At 36.1% G+C, this 15,805-nt stretch overlaps 1 protein-coding gene across 1 annotated transcript in view; it reads left to right on the forward strand.

The window, feature by feature from the left end:
• LOC128700225 (beta-mannosidase) overlaps positions 1-10,284 on the forward strand; it is a 143,161-nt gene extending 132,877 nt beyond the window's left edge. The window contains 2 exon segments of the mRNA XM_070100814.1: positions 1,622-1,834; positions 9,889-10,284. Of these exon segments, the coding sequence (XP_069956915.1) occupies positions 1,622-1,834; positions 9,889-10,218 (543 nt within the window). The 3' untranslated portion in view covers positions 10,219-10,284.
• Positions 10,285-15,805: the final 5,521 nt, after the last annotated feature.

Consider the following 15,805-nt stretch of genomic DNA (forward strand, 5'->3'; position numbering starts at 1 on the left):
CTACAGCCCCAATCCCATTTAAATTTTTCAAAGGGATCAAAGAGACGAAAATCTTAAAATACACTTGATGTAGTGCGATCTCTGCGCGATCCTACAAAGGTATCCCTGTGTCTCAGTGTACGTGATTGAAACAGTGCATTAGTGTATAAGTTGTCAATACAGATAAATCTTAGTTGAGTAAATGGACACAAGTGCAACTAATGTGACATTTTATTGTAGCAACGTTTCGCTCTCCATAACGGCAAATAATGAAAATTACAAATAACTAATGAACAAAAAAAAAAAAAAATAAGGGAAAAAAATCTTTAATAGTTATGTACACTTTTACGATATCAGAATCGTTTAATGTCTTTTTTAAGACATTTTTAAGTAACATACCTTAAAGATATTTGTTATATTAAACTTCCTTTTTAAGGTTACAATTATTTTATTTAAAGTGTTGCACTTTAGTAATAAAAACCTGAATATTTTAGTTTACTTGTTCTTATTGTAATATTAGATTATTAGATATATTTTCAAGTATTTTCCGAAATTATTAATATATGATAAAAAAAAGAGGGTAAATTAATATGTTAGAGTGATTAAATGTTTTAAATATTGTACTGTATAAATATGAATGAATGATGTATGTTCAACGTATAAATATAAATGTATGATGTATGTTCAACGTATAAATATAAATGTATGATGTATGTTCAACGTATAAATATAAATGTATGATGTATGTTCAACGTATAAATATAAATGAATGATGTATGTTCAACGTATAAATATAAATGAATGATGTATGTTCAACGTATAAATATAAAGGAATGATGTATGTTCAACGTATAAATATAAATGAATGATGTATATTCAACGTATAAATATAAATGAATGATGTATGTTCAACGTATAAATATAAATGAATGATGTATGTTCAACGTATAAATATAAAGGAATGATGTATGTTCAACGTATAAATATAAAGGAATGATGTATGTTCAACGTATAAATATAAAGGAATGATGTATGTTCAACGTATAAATATAAAGGAATGATGTATGTTCAACGTATAAATATAAATGAATGATGTATGTTCAACGTATAAATATAAATGAATGATGTATGTTCAACGTATAAATATAAATGAATGATGTATGTTCAACGTATAAATATAAAGGAATGATGTATGTTCAACGTATAAATATAAATGAATGATGTATGTTCAACGTATAAATATAAATGAATGATGTATGTTGAACATATAAATATAAATGTATGATGTATGTTCAACGTATAAATATAAAGGAATGATGTATGTTCAACGTATAAATATAAAGGAATGATGTATGTTCAACGTATAAATATAAATGTATGATGTATGTTCAACGTATAAATATAAATGAATGATGTATGTTCAACGTATAAATGAATAAAAATTCATACTGATACTTATTTATAGTTATAATAACACATTTTCTTTGTCAAATAAAGACTATATAGAGTATAATGTAATACTCAACAAACATTAAGGTTATTTATCACATTTATTTACTTCGCTTTTAGAATAAAAATAAATTATTCTGTTATTACAGGTGTAATGTCTCATTTAGATTAAATGTGAATCATTATATTACAGGTAGCAGCAGAAGGAAATTTAGTTGCAACCTTAAATTTGTTGGAAGACTTGGATATGGAGACTTTGTGTAAAGAAGGAGTCTATGATGAGGAGGATGTGTGTTTTGTTGTCTCCCACCTGACGTATGTTGCTGATGGCTCCCCGGCAGCCCCTGACAACTTTCTTCTGCTGGGCAAACCCAAGGATGGATACATACCTCATGCTACTGTCAAGGTGGGTCTTGAAATTATGTGCCTGTGATCGCTTTCAAGAGTTTTTCAACAGTGAGAGCTTTTCATAAACAAGGCTTCTTACCGCTTGATCAGCTGGATGCATTTCGGTCGCTGCTCGATCCGAGGAAGGTATCATGGTATTCCATAATCTCATTGCATTGTGACTCAGTGCAAGCGATTGCAATAATGCAGAGTGTAGCATAAGATAATACAGTTAAATGTTAGTTTGAAGGGAATCAGAAGAGGCATTCATAAGTCATCATATAGTAACTAATAACCAAATTTCTTCAGTAAAGTTGTAAATTAGGATATATATATATATATATATATATATATATATATATATATATATATATATATATATATATATATATATATATATATATATATATATATATATATATGGATGTACATGTTTATCGAGGGGCCACAGATATATCAGATCACTTTCTAGTTGTAGCTACACTGAGAGTAAAAGGTAGATGGGATACAAGGAGAATAGAAGCATCAGGGAAGAGAGAGGTGAAAGTTTATAAACTAAAAGAGGAGGCAGTTAGGGTAAGATATAAACAGCTATTGGAGGATAGATGGGCTAATGAGAGCATAGGCAATGGGGTCGAAGAGGAATGGGGTAGGTTTAAAAATGTAGTGTTAGAGTGTTCAGCAGAAGTTTGTGGTTACAGGAAAGTGGGTGCAGGAGGGAAGAGGAGCGATTGGTGGAATGATGATGTAAAGAGAGTAGTAAGGGAGAAAAAGTTAGCATATGAGAAGTTTTTACAAAGTAGAAGTGATGCAAGGAGGGAAGAGTATATGGAGAAAAAGAGAGAGGTTAAGAGAGTGGTGAAGCAATGTAAAAAGAGAGCAAATGAGAGAGTCGGTGAGCTGTTATCAACAAATTTTGTTGAAAATAAGAAAAAGTTTTGGAGTGAGATTAACAAGTTAAGGAAGCCTAGAGAACAAATGGATTTGTCAGTTAAAAATAGGAGAGGAGAGTTATTAAATGGAGAGTTAGAGGTATTGGGAAGATGGAGGGAATATTTTGAGGAATTGTTAAATGTTGATGAAGATAGGGAAGCTGTGATTTCGTGTATAGGGCAAGGAGGAATAACATCTTGTAGGAGTGAGGAAGAGCCAGTTGTGAGTGTGGGGGAAGTTCGAGAGGCAGTAGGTAAAATGAAAGGGGGTAAGGCAGCCGGGATTGATGGGATAAAGATAGAAATGTTAAAAGCAGGTGGGGATATAGTTTTGGAGTGGTTGGTGCAATTATTTAATAAATGTATGGAAGAGGGTAAGGTACCTAGGGATTGGCAGAGAGCATGCATAGTTCCTTTGTATAAAGGCAAAGGGGATAAAAGAGAGTGCAAAAATTATAGGGGGATAAGTCTGTTGAGTGTACCTGGTAAAGTGTATGGTAGAGTTATAATTGAAAGAATTAAGAGTAAGACGGAGAATAGGATAGCAGATGAACAAGGAGGCTTTAGGAAAGGTAGGGGGTGTGTGGACCAGGTGTTTACAGTGAAACATATAAGTGAACAGTATTTAGATAAGGCTAAAGAGGTCTTTGTGGCATTTATGGATTTGGAAAAGGCGTATGACAGGGTGGATAGGGGGGCAATGTGGCAGATGTTGCAAGTGTATGGTGTAGGAGGTAGGTTACTGAAAGCAGTGAAGAGTTTTTACGAGGATAGTGAGGCTCAAGTTAGAGTATGTAGAAAAGAGGGAAATTTTTTCCCAGTAAAAGTAGGCCTTAGACAAGGATGTGTGATGTCACCGTGGTTGTTTAATATATTTATAGATGGGGTTGTAAGAGAAGTAAATGCGAGGGTCTTGGCAAGAGGCGTGGAGTTAAAAGATAAAGAATCACACACAGGGTGGGAGTTGTCACAGCTGCTCTTTGCTGATGACACTGTGCTCTTGGGAGATTCTGAAGAGAAGCTGCAGAGATTGGTGGATGAATTTGGTAGGGTGTGCAAAAGAAGAAAATTAAAGGTGAATACAGGAAAGAGTAAGGTTATGAGGATAACAAAAAGATTAGGTGATGAAAGATTGAATATCAGATTGGAGGGAGAGAGTATGGAGGAGGTGAACGTATTCAGATATTTGGGAGTGGACGTGTCAGCGGATGGGTCTATGAAAGATGAGGTGAATCATAGAATTGATGAGGGAAAAAGAGTGAGTGGTGCACTTAGGAGTCTGTGGAGACAGAGAACTTTGTCCTTGGAGGCAAAGAGGGGAATGTATGAGAGTATAGTTTTACCAACGCTCTTATATGGGTGTGAAGCATGGGTGATGAATGTTGCAGCGAGGAGAAGGCTGGAGGCAGTGGAGATGTCATGTCTGAGGGCAATGTGTGGTGTGAATATAATGCAGAGAATTCGTAGTTTGGAAGTTAGGAGGAGGTGCGGGATTACTAAAACTGTTGTCCAGAGGGCTGAGGAAGGGTTGTTGAGGTGGTTCGGACATGTAGAGAGAATGGAGCGAAACAGAATAACTTCAAGAGTGTATCAGTCTGTAGTGGAAGGAAGGCGGGGTAGGGGTCGGCCTAGGAAGGGTTGGAGGGAGGGGGTAAAGGAGGTTTTGTGTGCGAGGGGCTTGGACTTCCAGCAGGCATGCGTGAGCGTGTTTGATAGGAGTGAATGGAGACAAATGGTTTTTAATACTTGACGTGCTGTTGGAGTGTGAGCAAAGTAACATTTATGAAGGGATTCAGGGAAACCGGCAGGCCGGACTTGAGTCCTGGAGATGGGAAGTACAGTGCCTGCACTCTGAAGGAGGGGTGTTAATGTTGCAGTTTAAAAACTGTAGAGTAAAGCACCCTTCTGGCAAGACAGTGATGGAGTGAATGATGGTGAAAGTTTTTCTTTTTCGGGCCACCCTGCCTTGGTGGGAATTGGCCAGTGTGATAATAAAAAAAAAAAATATATATATATATATATATATATATATATATATATATATATATATATATATATATATATATATATATATATTGCAGAAATCAAATTCAAACCTTTCAGGGAGACCAATATCCTAAAATACTGAAGCACATTAAGTTACATTATCATGTTATGACCAGGAAGGCTTGAAGCTCATCACATACAGCACTCAGACATTATCGCATGAGAAGCAGTATTATGTTTTTCCAGTTTCTTTCAAACAAGTTGATTGGGACTTACAAAGGCTAAAATCAGTAAACGTTTCTCTAAATAAGATTGACCAGCTTTTAAGAAAGACGTTATATAAGAAAGTAACATACCAATGTTGAAGAATATTCTTGAGAGCATACTTGTTGTAAGCACATAGGTCATTTAAGTTTATTTAATCTAAGAAAGCCAAATAAAGTCACATTTTGACATATTTCTAATCAGAAAAGATATTCTCCAATCATTTCACAGAAATCAACTTGAATAATAAAATTAACACATAACTTATACATCTTAACATCAAGAGATTGTTTCTCCTGACGAAAACAAATCAGCACTAGAAGTTTGAAGCTGATCAGGAGATGCATTCTCCAGTTATTGAGCAGAATCTTCCAAAATTTGTGCCTACACAGTTTAAACCCAAGAAACAGTCCATCCATTTCATAAAATGCATCTGCCATTGAAGATTGATGCCATTCACAATTCTTATATTGTTTGGTAACACTAGTAGAGGTGTGCGCAGTGATAAAGGTGGAAATACAATTCTGCATTCTTTTTTTTCTTTCTTTCATGAAGCCATAGAAATGAGAGGAAAGTTGGTGCCTGATTCTGTAGTATAGTCTGTTAAGTATCATCAATTATCATTCTGTTTGCGGTTTAGAGATAGATACATTGAAACTATCGGTCCCGGAAGTTGAAGAACACCATCGATGTTACTAAGATTATACAGTGGTAACAAAGAGTTACAAGAGACATAGATGCCTAAGAGTTCTGAGGATATCATAAGTTACATCATCCTCTCCAGGGCCAGTTGATCCACCTTTATTTTATACATTATCTAATTAGTACTCGGTGAAGAGGAAATCACCCTGATCAATATTTTGGTTCATAAATTTAATCATTTTCAACGTTGCTTCAGACACACACTGCGTTTGTTCTAATATGAAATATGAGATTTTCGTGCATGGATGTTCTGGCCATTTATTTATGACATCTGCTTTTTCAAGAGGAAAACGATGAACAACATTACCACTCTTGTTCCTGGTTATTTTATTTATACTTTTCCAGGCTAAACTTAAAGGGGTAGATCTATTTAACTCACTAACAAATTGTTCCCATTTCTGTTGCCTAAGTTACGTTAGTGCAGCTTGGAAAATTTCGAGTAAGTCTTGGGTTCTACAGCCACAACATGTTTGACCAGTCTCCCTTGCTACATGTATTTAATTGAGTAGCTGCGTATCATTATAGTACATATGATGGTGTTTGTTGCCATTTATGTCTCCTTTTTTCTATTCCATTGATCTGTGAGCAAGTTCTCAATGATGGTAACTAAATAATCATTGAGTTTTTGTTTGCCAGTGGGATCGTAATTCTGATTCCATTGATCCTGGTAATATAGTTCTCTCTGTGTTCCAGATTAAAAAAGAGTTTATTACTACTGTATTTAACTGATTGGTCGCTGGAAATATGATCAAGATTAACAGTCGTGAGTCTTGGGAAGTAATCAGACAGATCAACTATGACAAAGTCATGCATCGTTATGATATATTAAATCGAAGGCACATATCTAGTATGCCGCCATATATGTGAGTAGACTCAGTAGTGCCCACAGTTCGAACATTATAAGACTCATTTAGAAATTTCTCTAGTATCATTGTTATAGACCTTCCAACATTCTTATGTCTGGCATTAAATCTCCAAGAAGGAGAGTAGGTTCATTACTGATGTGATCTGGTAAAGTATCAGGTAGAAACCGATTAACTGGGGCATAAAAAGTGAAGATGTTGATGGAAAAGTTGCCTGCATGTACTTTGACACCATAATATTGCATGTCTACTCGACTTTGCATAGCAAGAAGTGAATGTGGCAAGTTCTTTCTAACATAGATTACTCAACAGTTAGTTGAGCTTAATATATACGCTGCAAATCCAGGCAACTTCAGGGAGAGGTACTCCAACTTGTAGTCTACATTCCTGTAAACAGATACTTAATTAGACTGCTGTTGCTGTGACGTACGAGCTCAAATAGCTGTTATAACTCGGCTGTTCTGGCATTTTCTGCAGAAACATATCGAGGGTCTTCATAAAGACTTCTGACTTTATTCCAACAAAAATTCTTACATTTTTTATATACAAACATGCTAATAAACACATCCATGATATAGGAATGACAATTTTGAGATTAGGTCACATGAAGGTAAGCAGAGGAATTTTTTTTAATACATCGGCCGTTTCCCACCAAGGTAGGGTGACCCAAAAAGGAAAAACTTTCACAATAAAAAAACAGAGTTCGTCACGGCCACTGTAACTGGAGATTCGTCTATAAAAACTTGCATTTGTGGTCACAGTGGTGGCCTATGCTAACCTTCCTATGGTGTAGAAATCTACCTAGTTGGAGGAATCTTATTGTGGCTAGAAATAAACCTAGTTAGATGAATCTTATTGTGGCTAGCTGGTCCAGTGGCTAACGCGACTGTCTGGAGTTTTGAGACTCTGATCGCGGGTTCTATCCCCGCCCGTGGTATGGTTTGTTTGCAATCGGGTCATTACGATTTCGTGAGTCATGTTAACGTTCACCATCATTTACATCATCACTGTTTTGCCAGAGGTGAGCTTACACTACAATTACAGGAGATAGTAGGTTGGTAGACAGCAACCACCCAGGGAGGTACTACCGTCCTGCCAAATGAGTGTGAAACTGTTTTACACGATGGCAGGATTGCTGGTGTCCTTTTTCTATCTCATAGACACGCTGGATAACAGATATATCTTGCTACTTCTACTTACACTTGGGTCACACTCCACAGGCACGCACATGTATATATATACATACATCTAGGTTTTTCTTCTTTTTCTTAATAGTTCTTGTTCTTTATATCCTATATTCTCCATGGGGAAGTGGAAAAGAATCTTTCCTCCGTAAGTCATGCGTGTCGTATGAGTGGAATAAAATGCCGGGTGCAATGGGCTAGTAACCCCTTCTCATGTAGAAAACACTAAAACAAGGTGAAAAAACTTTTTAAAACCGGAGGAAGTTAATATTTTTAATTTGGAAAAGAATATATCAGCAGGTGGGCTAATGTAATAAGATGTAAACCATAAAATAAATGGTGGAAAGAAAGTTGAAGGAATGCTAAGGTGTTTGGTTTAACTTATGTTGTCATTAAGATATTTGGATTAATGGTGAGACTTACTAAGAGGAGAGTTTGAGTGAAGGTATTAGGACAAGTAGAAGCTGGAAATGAAGTCCACGTCTTTCAGATAATCACTCAAAATATGTTCGACTGTTAGCACGGCCTGACAGTTCTCTCAGAGAAGCACTGGGCGTCTCTTTTCATAACATGTCCATGTATGAGTCTCGTATATTTTATACACAACCGTGAAATTATCACTTCCGACAACCGATAGATGTAGCTTTAAAAAACCGTTAGTTGGTCACTAACTTGTAAAGAAAAAAAACTGTTCTGCGGGAGACTGTGGAAAGGGCAGAGAAACCTGCTCTTTCCACAGGCTTCTCTGCCCTTATAATATTCATTGGAAAACATTACATCTATGGGGATCATCTATTACCAGATGGAAGAGGTGAAGAAAAATGGCAGAGAGGGACTGACAAAAGTACTGAGTGAATTACATTGACAGACAGAATGAAGAGCCAAGTTGCGTGTGACGTAATGAAATGGATACAGAGATGGCGGTACCATCAGTGGTGTACTTAGGCCACTAAGTCCAGCACTGGCGGAGCAGCGTTCGCTCCTGCCATTGCTTGCAGTCGACTCTCCAGCTTTCACATGTCTTTTGACACAGTCTTGCCGCTTTCGTAACAGTTTCGACACCAGAGAAAGGGTCATCTTATGACAAAGACCAAAACCATAGTTTTTCCCTTGAAAAATATATTATACGGAAGCAGCATAAGTAACAATGGTATCGGTCAAAGTTGCGGTGGCAGTGCCATTGGCAACATCAGCAGTGATAGCACTAACAGTGACAACAGTTGAGTCAGCAGATGTGAAGTCAGCAGTAGGGGAGTCAGTAATGGTGGAAGAAGAAGTGGTGGCATCAATAGGAAAAGGGGTAGCGGCACCAGTGTTGGCATTAATGAAAGCTGCACTAAGTGAAATGCATTTATCAGAGTCATAAAAAAAGTCACAAACTACTATCCATAATAAATTTTGACTGATGGGCAAATTTTCAAGCTAATGATGGAAAAAAATGAGGGAGAGATAAAGGAGCGTATGATTGATCTGGGGAGAGAGAGGGAGAGAGACGTGCCGATTCCTAAGAGGTTTTAAGAGTCTGACAACACAAAGAAGAAATGAACATGGCAGATACGCAGATGAATGGGGCGAGAAGTGTATTAAACATAGCTGTGAAAATGATAGTTATTTCTAGCAAGAACATGAGTGTGACTGTAAATGCTACAACTAAAGCAGCACGAATCCCTAGTAGAGATTCTGAACACTGAAACTTCCCAAGTTGGAATGGAAAAGCAAGAAATAGTAAGAACATAAATGAAAGATAAACTGAGGGAAGTTACAACTGTGTGAAGGCAGACGCTCATGGGATGTAAGTCAGTGGAGTGAAGATTGTAGGTGTTAGTATATTAATATTGGTAGTAATCAGAAAAATTATAGAATTATGAAAGCTAATGATTATAAATTATATGCAATACATTTTCTAACATGCAAACTTATGTAGCCTGCAGTCAATGTATTTTGAGATGATTGATCTATTTTCTAGCATCATAAAAAGACCATGACTCGTTTTTCATAGAAAACCCTTTAAGAGCTGAGAAGTTTTCGTCACTTTTACAGAAATATATTTTCTTATATTCGGATGTCTATAACAGATATTGTTACATAAAGAGTGGCCATTATTTAATATGTAATTACAAAAAACATACTTTCATACTACAGGTTGAATCCATCTCTGGGCCTGAAACAACATCTAAGAGCAACTGGACCTTCACAGTTAAAGTAACAAACGACGCAATATCACTGTTCGTGTGGCTTGAGGTGGATGAGTCAGGTGTATTCTCTGATAATGGCTTCCTGATGACTGAATCACAGGTGGACATCTTATTTTATTCACTGTCAGAGACTACTGTAGATGCTCTCCAGAGCTCCATCACTGTTAAGTCTCTCACTGACACCTACAGTGAAGGTACTGTAGTTCATCCTGCAACTGAGGCTGTGCTCGACGATTCCTTCCATCCTAATGATATTAGGAATATTTTGTTTGTGTAAGTAATGCCATAATATACTATATTTAGAATATAACAGGCATTAAGGAATAAATTGATAACATTTGTGTTTAATTTTTTATTTTCCTACATGCTTTAATAATGGAGAAAAACACTCTCTGTCTCTCTCTCTCTCTCTTTACACACACACACACACACACACTACATATATATATATATATATATATATATATATATATATATATATATATATATATATATATATATATATATATATATATATATATATATATATATATATATATATATATATATATATATATATATATATATATATATTATACATAGGTAGGTAGTCAGCAACCACCCAGGGAGGTACTCGCCCTGCAAACTGAGTGTAAAACGGAAACCTGTAATTGTTTTACATGATGGTAGGATTGCTGGTGTCTTTTTTCCTGTCTCATAAACATGCAAGATTTCAGGTACGTCTTGCTACTACTTCTTACACTTAGGTCACACTACACATACATGTACAATCATGTATATACACACCCCTCTGGGTTTTCTTCTATTTTCTTTCTAGTTCTTGTTCTTGTTATCTCCATGGGGAAGTGGAACAGAATTCTTCCTCCGTAAGCCATGCGTGTTGTAATAGGCGACTAAAATGCCGGGAGCAAGAGACTAGTAACCCCTTCTCCTGTATAGATTACTAAATTTAAAAAGAGAAACTATTGTTCTTTTTGGGCCACCCTGCCTTGGTGGGATACGGCCGGTTTGTTGAATATATATATATATATATATATATATATATATATATATATATATATATATATATATATATATATATATATATATATATATTATATATATATATGTTGTGCCGAATAAGTAAAACGCGATTTGGCTTAAATAGTAACGCACTTTTTGCCGAATAAGGCAAACGAAAATTTGTATATGCAATAAGTTCGCAAAAATCATTCTGAATTTAACAAACAAAATATATTTCATTGTGTTTGTTTATTATTATATTACTGTAAACTTGCAAGACAAACACAAACCCATAAATGTACACACAAGCACTTACATTATGTATACATTTCCTCACTGGCATTCTACACATACATGATAATGCATGTGTACACAAGCATATAAACATACATAATCTTTATATTATGCATATATATATATATATATATATATATATATATATATATATATATATATATATATATATATATATATATATATATATATATATATATGCAAGACAAGCCATTTGTTCCATGAATATGAGTCGTTATCGTACAAAAACATTAAAAGTTTGAAACCGATTGGATGAGGCGTTTTTGAGTTAAGAGAAAAATAATTATAACATTTGGACGAAGAAGTAAAAATAAAGAAAAAACTCTTAAACTTCTTAAAGATCCCACTTGTGAGATACATAAAAATAATTGTTGCTGTCTTTTTATAGCCTCCCTTCAGGGGTACCTAATTAAAGCTTCCCTTCAGGGGTACCTAATTAAAGCTTCCCTTCAGGGGTACCTAATTAAAGCTTCCCTTCAGGGGTACCTAATTAAAGCTTCCCTTCAGGGGTACCTAATTAAAGCTTCCCTTCAGGGGTACCTAATTAAAGCTTCCCTTCAGGGGTACCTAATTAAAGCTTCCCTTGAGGGGTACCTAATTAAAGCTTCCCTTCAGGGGTACCTAATAAACTGGACACATTGTTCAATGAACATGAATTACAGATTTTAATCTGCTTTATTTATCGGCCGTTTTGCATTCTCCGATACTGATGTTATTTGATAGAAGTGAGAGACAGAATGATGGCAAAACATGTCACTGAGACAAAACATGTCACTAAGACAAAACATTTCACTAAGACAAAACACGTCACTAAGACAAAACACGTCACTAAGACAAAACATGTCACTAAGACAAAACGTGTCACTAAGACAAAACATGTCACTAAGGCAAAACGTGTCACTAAGACAAAACATGTCACTAAGGCAAAACATGTCACTAAGGCAAAACATGTCACTAAGGCAAAACGTGCCACTAAGGCAAAACATGTCACTAAGACAAAACATGTCACTAAGACAAAACATGTCACTAAGACAAAACATGTCACTAAGACAAAACATGTCACTAAGACAAAACATGTCACTAAGACAAAACATGTCACTAAGACAAAACATGTCACTAAGACAAAACATGTCACTAAGACAAAACGTGCCACTAAGGCAAAACATGTCACTAAGACAAAACATGTCACTAAGACAAAACATGTCACTAAGACAAAACGTGCCACTAAGACAAAACATGTCACTAAGACAAAACATGTCACTAAGACAAAACATGTCACTAAGACAAAACGTGCCACTAAGGCAAAACATGTCACTAAGACAAAACATGTCACTAAGACAAAACATGTCACTAAGACAAAACATGTCACTAAGGCAAAACATGTCACTAAGACAAAACATGTCACTAAGACAAAACGTGCCACTAAGACAAAACATGTCACTAAGACAAAACATGTCACTAAGACAAAACATGTCACTAAGACAAAACGTGCCACTAAGGCAAAACATGTCACTAAGACAAAACGTGCCACTAAGACAAAACATGTCACTAAGACAAAACATGTTACTAAGACAAAACATGTCACTAAGACAAAACATGTTACTAAGATAAAACATGTTACTAAGACAAAACATGTCACTAAGACAAAACATGTCACTAAGACAAAACGTGCCACTAAGACAAAACATGTCACTAAGACAAAACGTGCCACTAAGACAAAACATGTCACTAAGACAAAACATGTCACTAAGACAAAACATGTTACTAAGATAAAACATGTCACTAAGACAAAACATGTCACTAAGACAAAACGTGCCACTAAGACAAAACATGTCACTAAGACAAAACATGTCACTAAGACAAAACATGTTACTAAGATAAAACATGTTACTAAGACAAAACATGTCACTAAGACAAAACATGTTACTAAGATAAAACATGTCACTAAGACAAAACGTGCCACTAAGACAAAACATGTCACTAAGACAAAACATGTTACTAAGACAAAACATGTCACTAAGACAAAACATGTTACTAAGATAAAACATGTTACTAAGACAAAACATGTCACTAAGACAAAACATGTTACTAAGATAAAACATGTCACTAAGACAAAACGTGCCACTAAGACAAAACGTGTCACTAAGACAAAACGTGCCACTAAGACAAAACATGTCACTAAGACAAAACATGTCACTAAGACAAAACATGTTACTAAGATAAAACATGTTACTAAGACAAAACATGTCACTAAGACAAAACATGTTACTAAGATAAAACATGTTACTAAGACAAAACATGTCACTAAGACAAAACATGTCACTAAGACAAAACGTGCCACTAAGACAAAACATGTCACTAAGACAAAACATGTCACTAAGACAAAACATGTTACTAAGATAAAACATGTCACTAAGACAAAACATGTTACTAAGATAAAACATGTTACTAAGACAAAACATGTTACTAAGATAAAACATGTCACTAAGACAAAACATGTTACTAAGATAAAACATGTTACTAAGACAAAACATGTCACTAAGACAAAACATGTCACTAAGACAAAACATGTCACTAAGACAAAACATGTTACTAAGACAAAACATGTCACTAAGACAAAACATGTCACTAAGACAAAACATGTCACTAAGATAAAACATGTCACTAAGACAAAACATGTCACTAAGACAAAACATGTCACTAAGACAAAACATGTCACTAAGACAAAACATGTCACTAAGACAAAACATGTCACTAAGACAAAACATGTCACTAAGACAAAACATGTCACTAAGACAAAACATGTCACTAAGACAAAACATGTCACTAAGACAAAACGTGTCACTAAGACAAAACATGACCCGACACAATGACAACAACTAAGTGTGAAGGTGCAGTTGCTCTTAGCTGTTGTTTCAGGGCCAGAGATGGACTCAACCTGTAGTATAAAAGTATGTTTTTCATAATTATATATTAAATAATGGTCACTCCTTATGTATCATTTTTATTTCTTCAAGATAAGCACCTGATAAATACCTTCACCTCTACAACCACTTAATTATGGAAGAAAAAATCAACATCTGTGTTAGATAAAGTAAAGTAGAAGGTTGAAAGTTATCTTACGAAAAATAAAGAGTTGCTAGAATGAAATATATTCAATACGTCTCTCTCACTTTTGTCACATCTTCACTTCTCTGACATCTTCTATATCATGAGAAAACATTGGTAAATAAAAACTCACACAAATAAAACAATACAAGTCTGTTAAGCAAATAGAATCTTCAAGCTCCGAGTCTCGACCTCCTGACAAAAGGAGTCCATCTGTATCCCATCATTAAATAATAAAAAAAGGCACAATACCGTGACTGGAACGATACACAAATAACTCGCACATAGAAGAGAAGAGTTTACGACGACGTTTCGGTCCGATTTGGACCATTTACAAAGGCAGACTAACGAGAAGTAGAGCAGGACGGGTATATATAGGCAAGAAGAGGAGGAAGAGGAAGTGGAAGAGGAAGTGGTGGTGGTGGTGGTGGTGGTGGTGGTGGTGGCGGCGGCGGCGGCGGCGGCGGCGGCGGTGGTGGTGGTGGTGGTTGTCTTTCTTCTGTCTCGTGTTTCTGTTCCTTCATTATTTATTTCATCACTTCCTCCTCTTCGCCACTACTACCACCACCACTACCTCTTCCTGCCTATATATTCTCAACTCCTGCATCTAAGAGTTTCCCAGGAATCCATCCGTGGGCCCCCGGATGTCTTCCCTTCCCCTGAACTTCTGGAAATTTCTTTCGATATTTTTATATCCCTCACTCAGTCTCACCCCCCCAGAGGTCAGCAGTCCCACCCCAGGTCCGTGGGTCCAGGTACACACCCTTCACCACTTCCCTGAGGTCAGCAAGTCCCACCCCAGGTCCGTGCTTCCAGGTATTTACCCTTCACCACGTCCCTGAGGTCAGCAGTCCCACCCCAGGTCCGTGGGTCAAGGTACACACCCTTCACCACTTCCCTGAGGTTGGCAAGTCCTACCCCAGGTCCGTGGTTCCAGGTATACACTCTTCAAAACTTCCCTGAGGTCAGCAGTCCCACTCTAGGTCCGTGGTTCCAAGTGTTCATCCATACACCCTTCTGAGGTTGACAGTAGTCACAAACTCTTAAGGTTTCTGGTGTTTCTCCTACATCTAAGCTCTTTCTCCAAAGGACAGCGAGTGCACGTGCTAGCTTTATTTTGCATTTCTTTTTTTATACGGAATCCTATAATTCCTGTCAAGGTACTGATTGAGTGGGCATTTTTTTCCAATTCTCCAGGATTAGTTATGTTAATTATATATGTAGATTCAGAGCTAAACCCCAGAAATTTCATTCTCCACCCTGCTTTGCTATAGTAAATCGCTGAACATTAGATCATATTGGTCTTTCAAATATTGAATAATATTGACCTTTCAGACACTGAATAATATCAGTCTTTCAAACAATGAATCATAATGGTCTTTCAGAATTTCAATCATTCCGTTTCATCGTCAGTATTCGAACTCTTGTGGTTAATGTCC

The sequence above is a fragment of the Cherax quadricarinatus genome, chromosome 74, assembly GCF_038502225.1.
Source record: "Cherax quadricarinatus isolate ZL_2023a chromosome 74, ASM3850222v1, whole genome shotgun sequence".
Classification (NCBI taxonomy): domain Eukaryota; kingdom Metazoa; phylum Arthropoda; class Malacostraca; order Decapoda; family Parastacidae; genus Cherax; species Cherax quadricarinatus.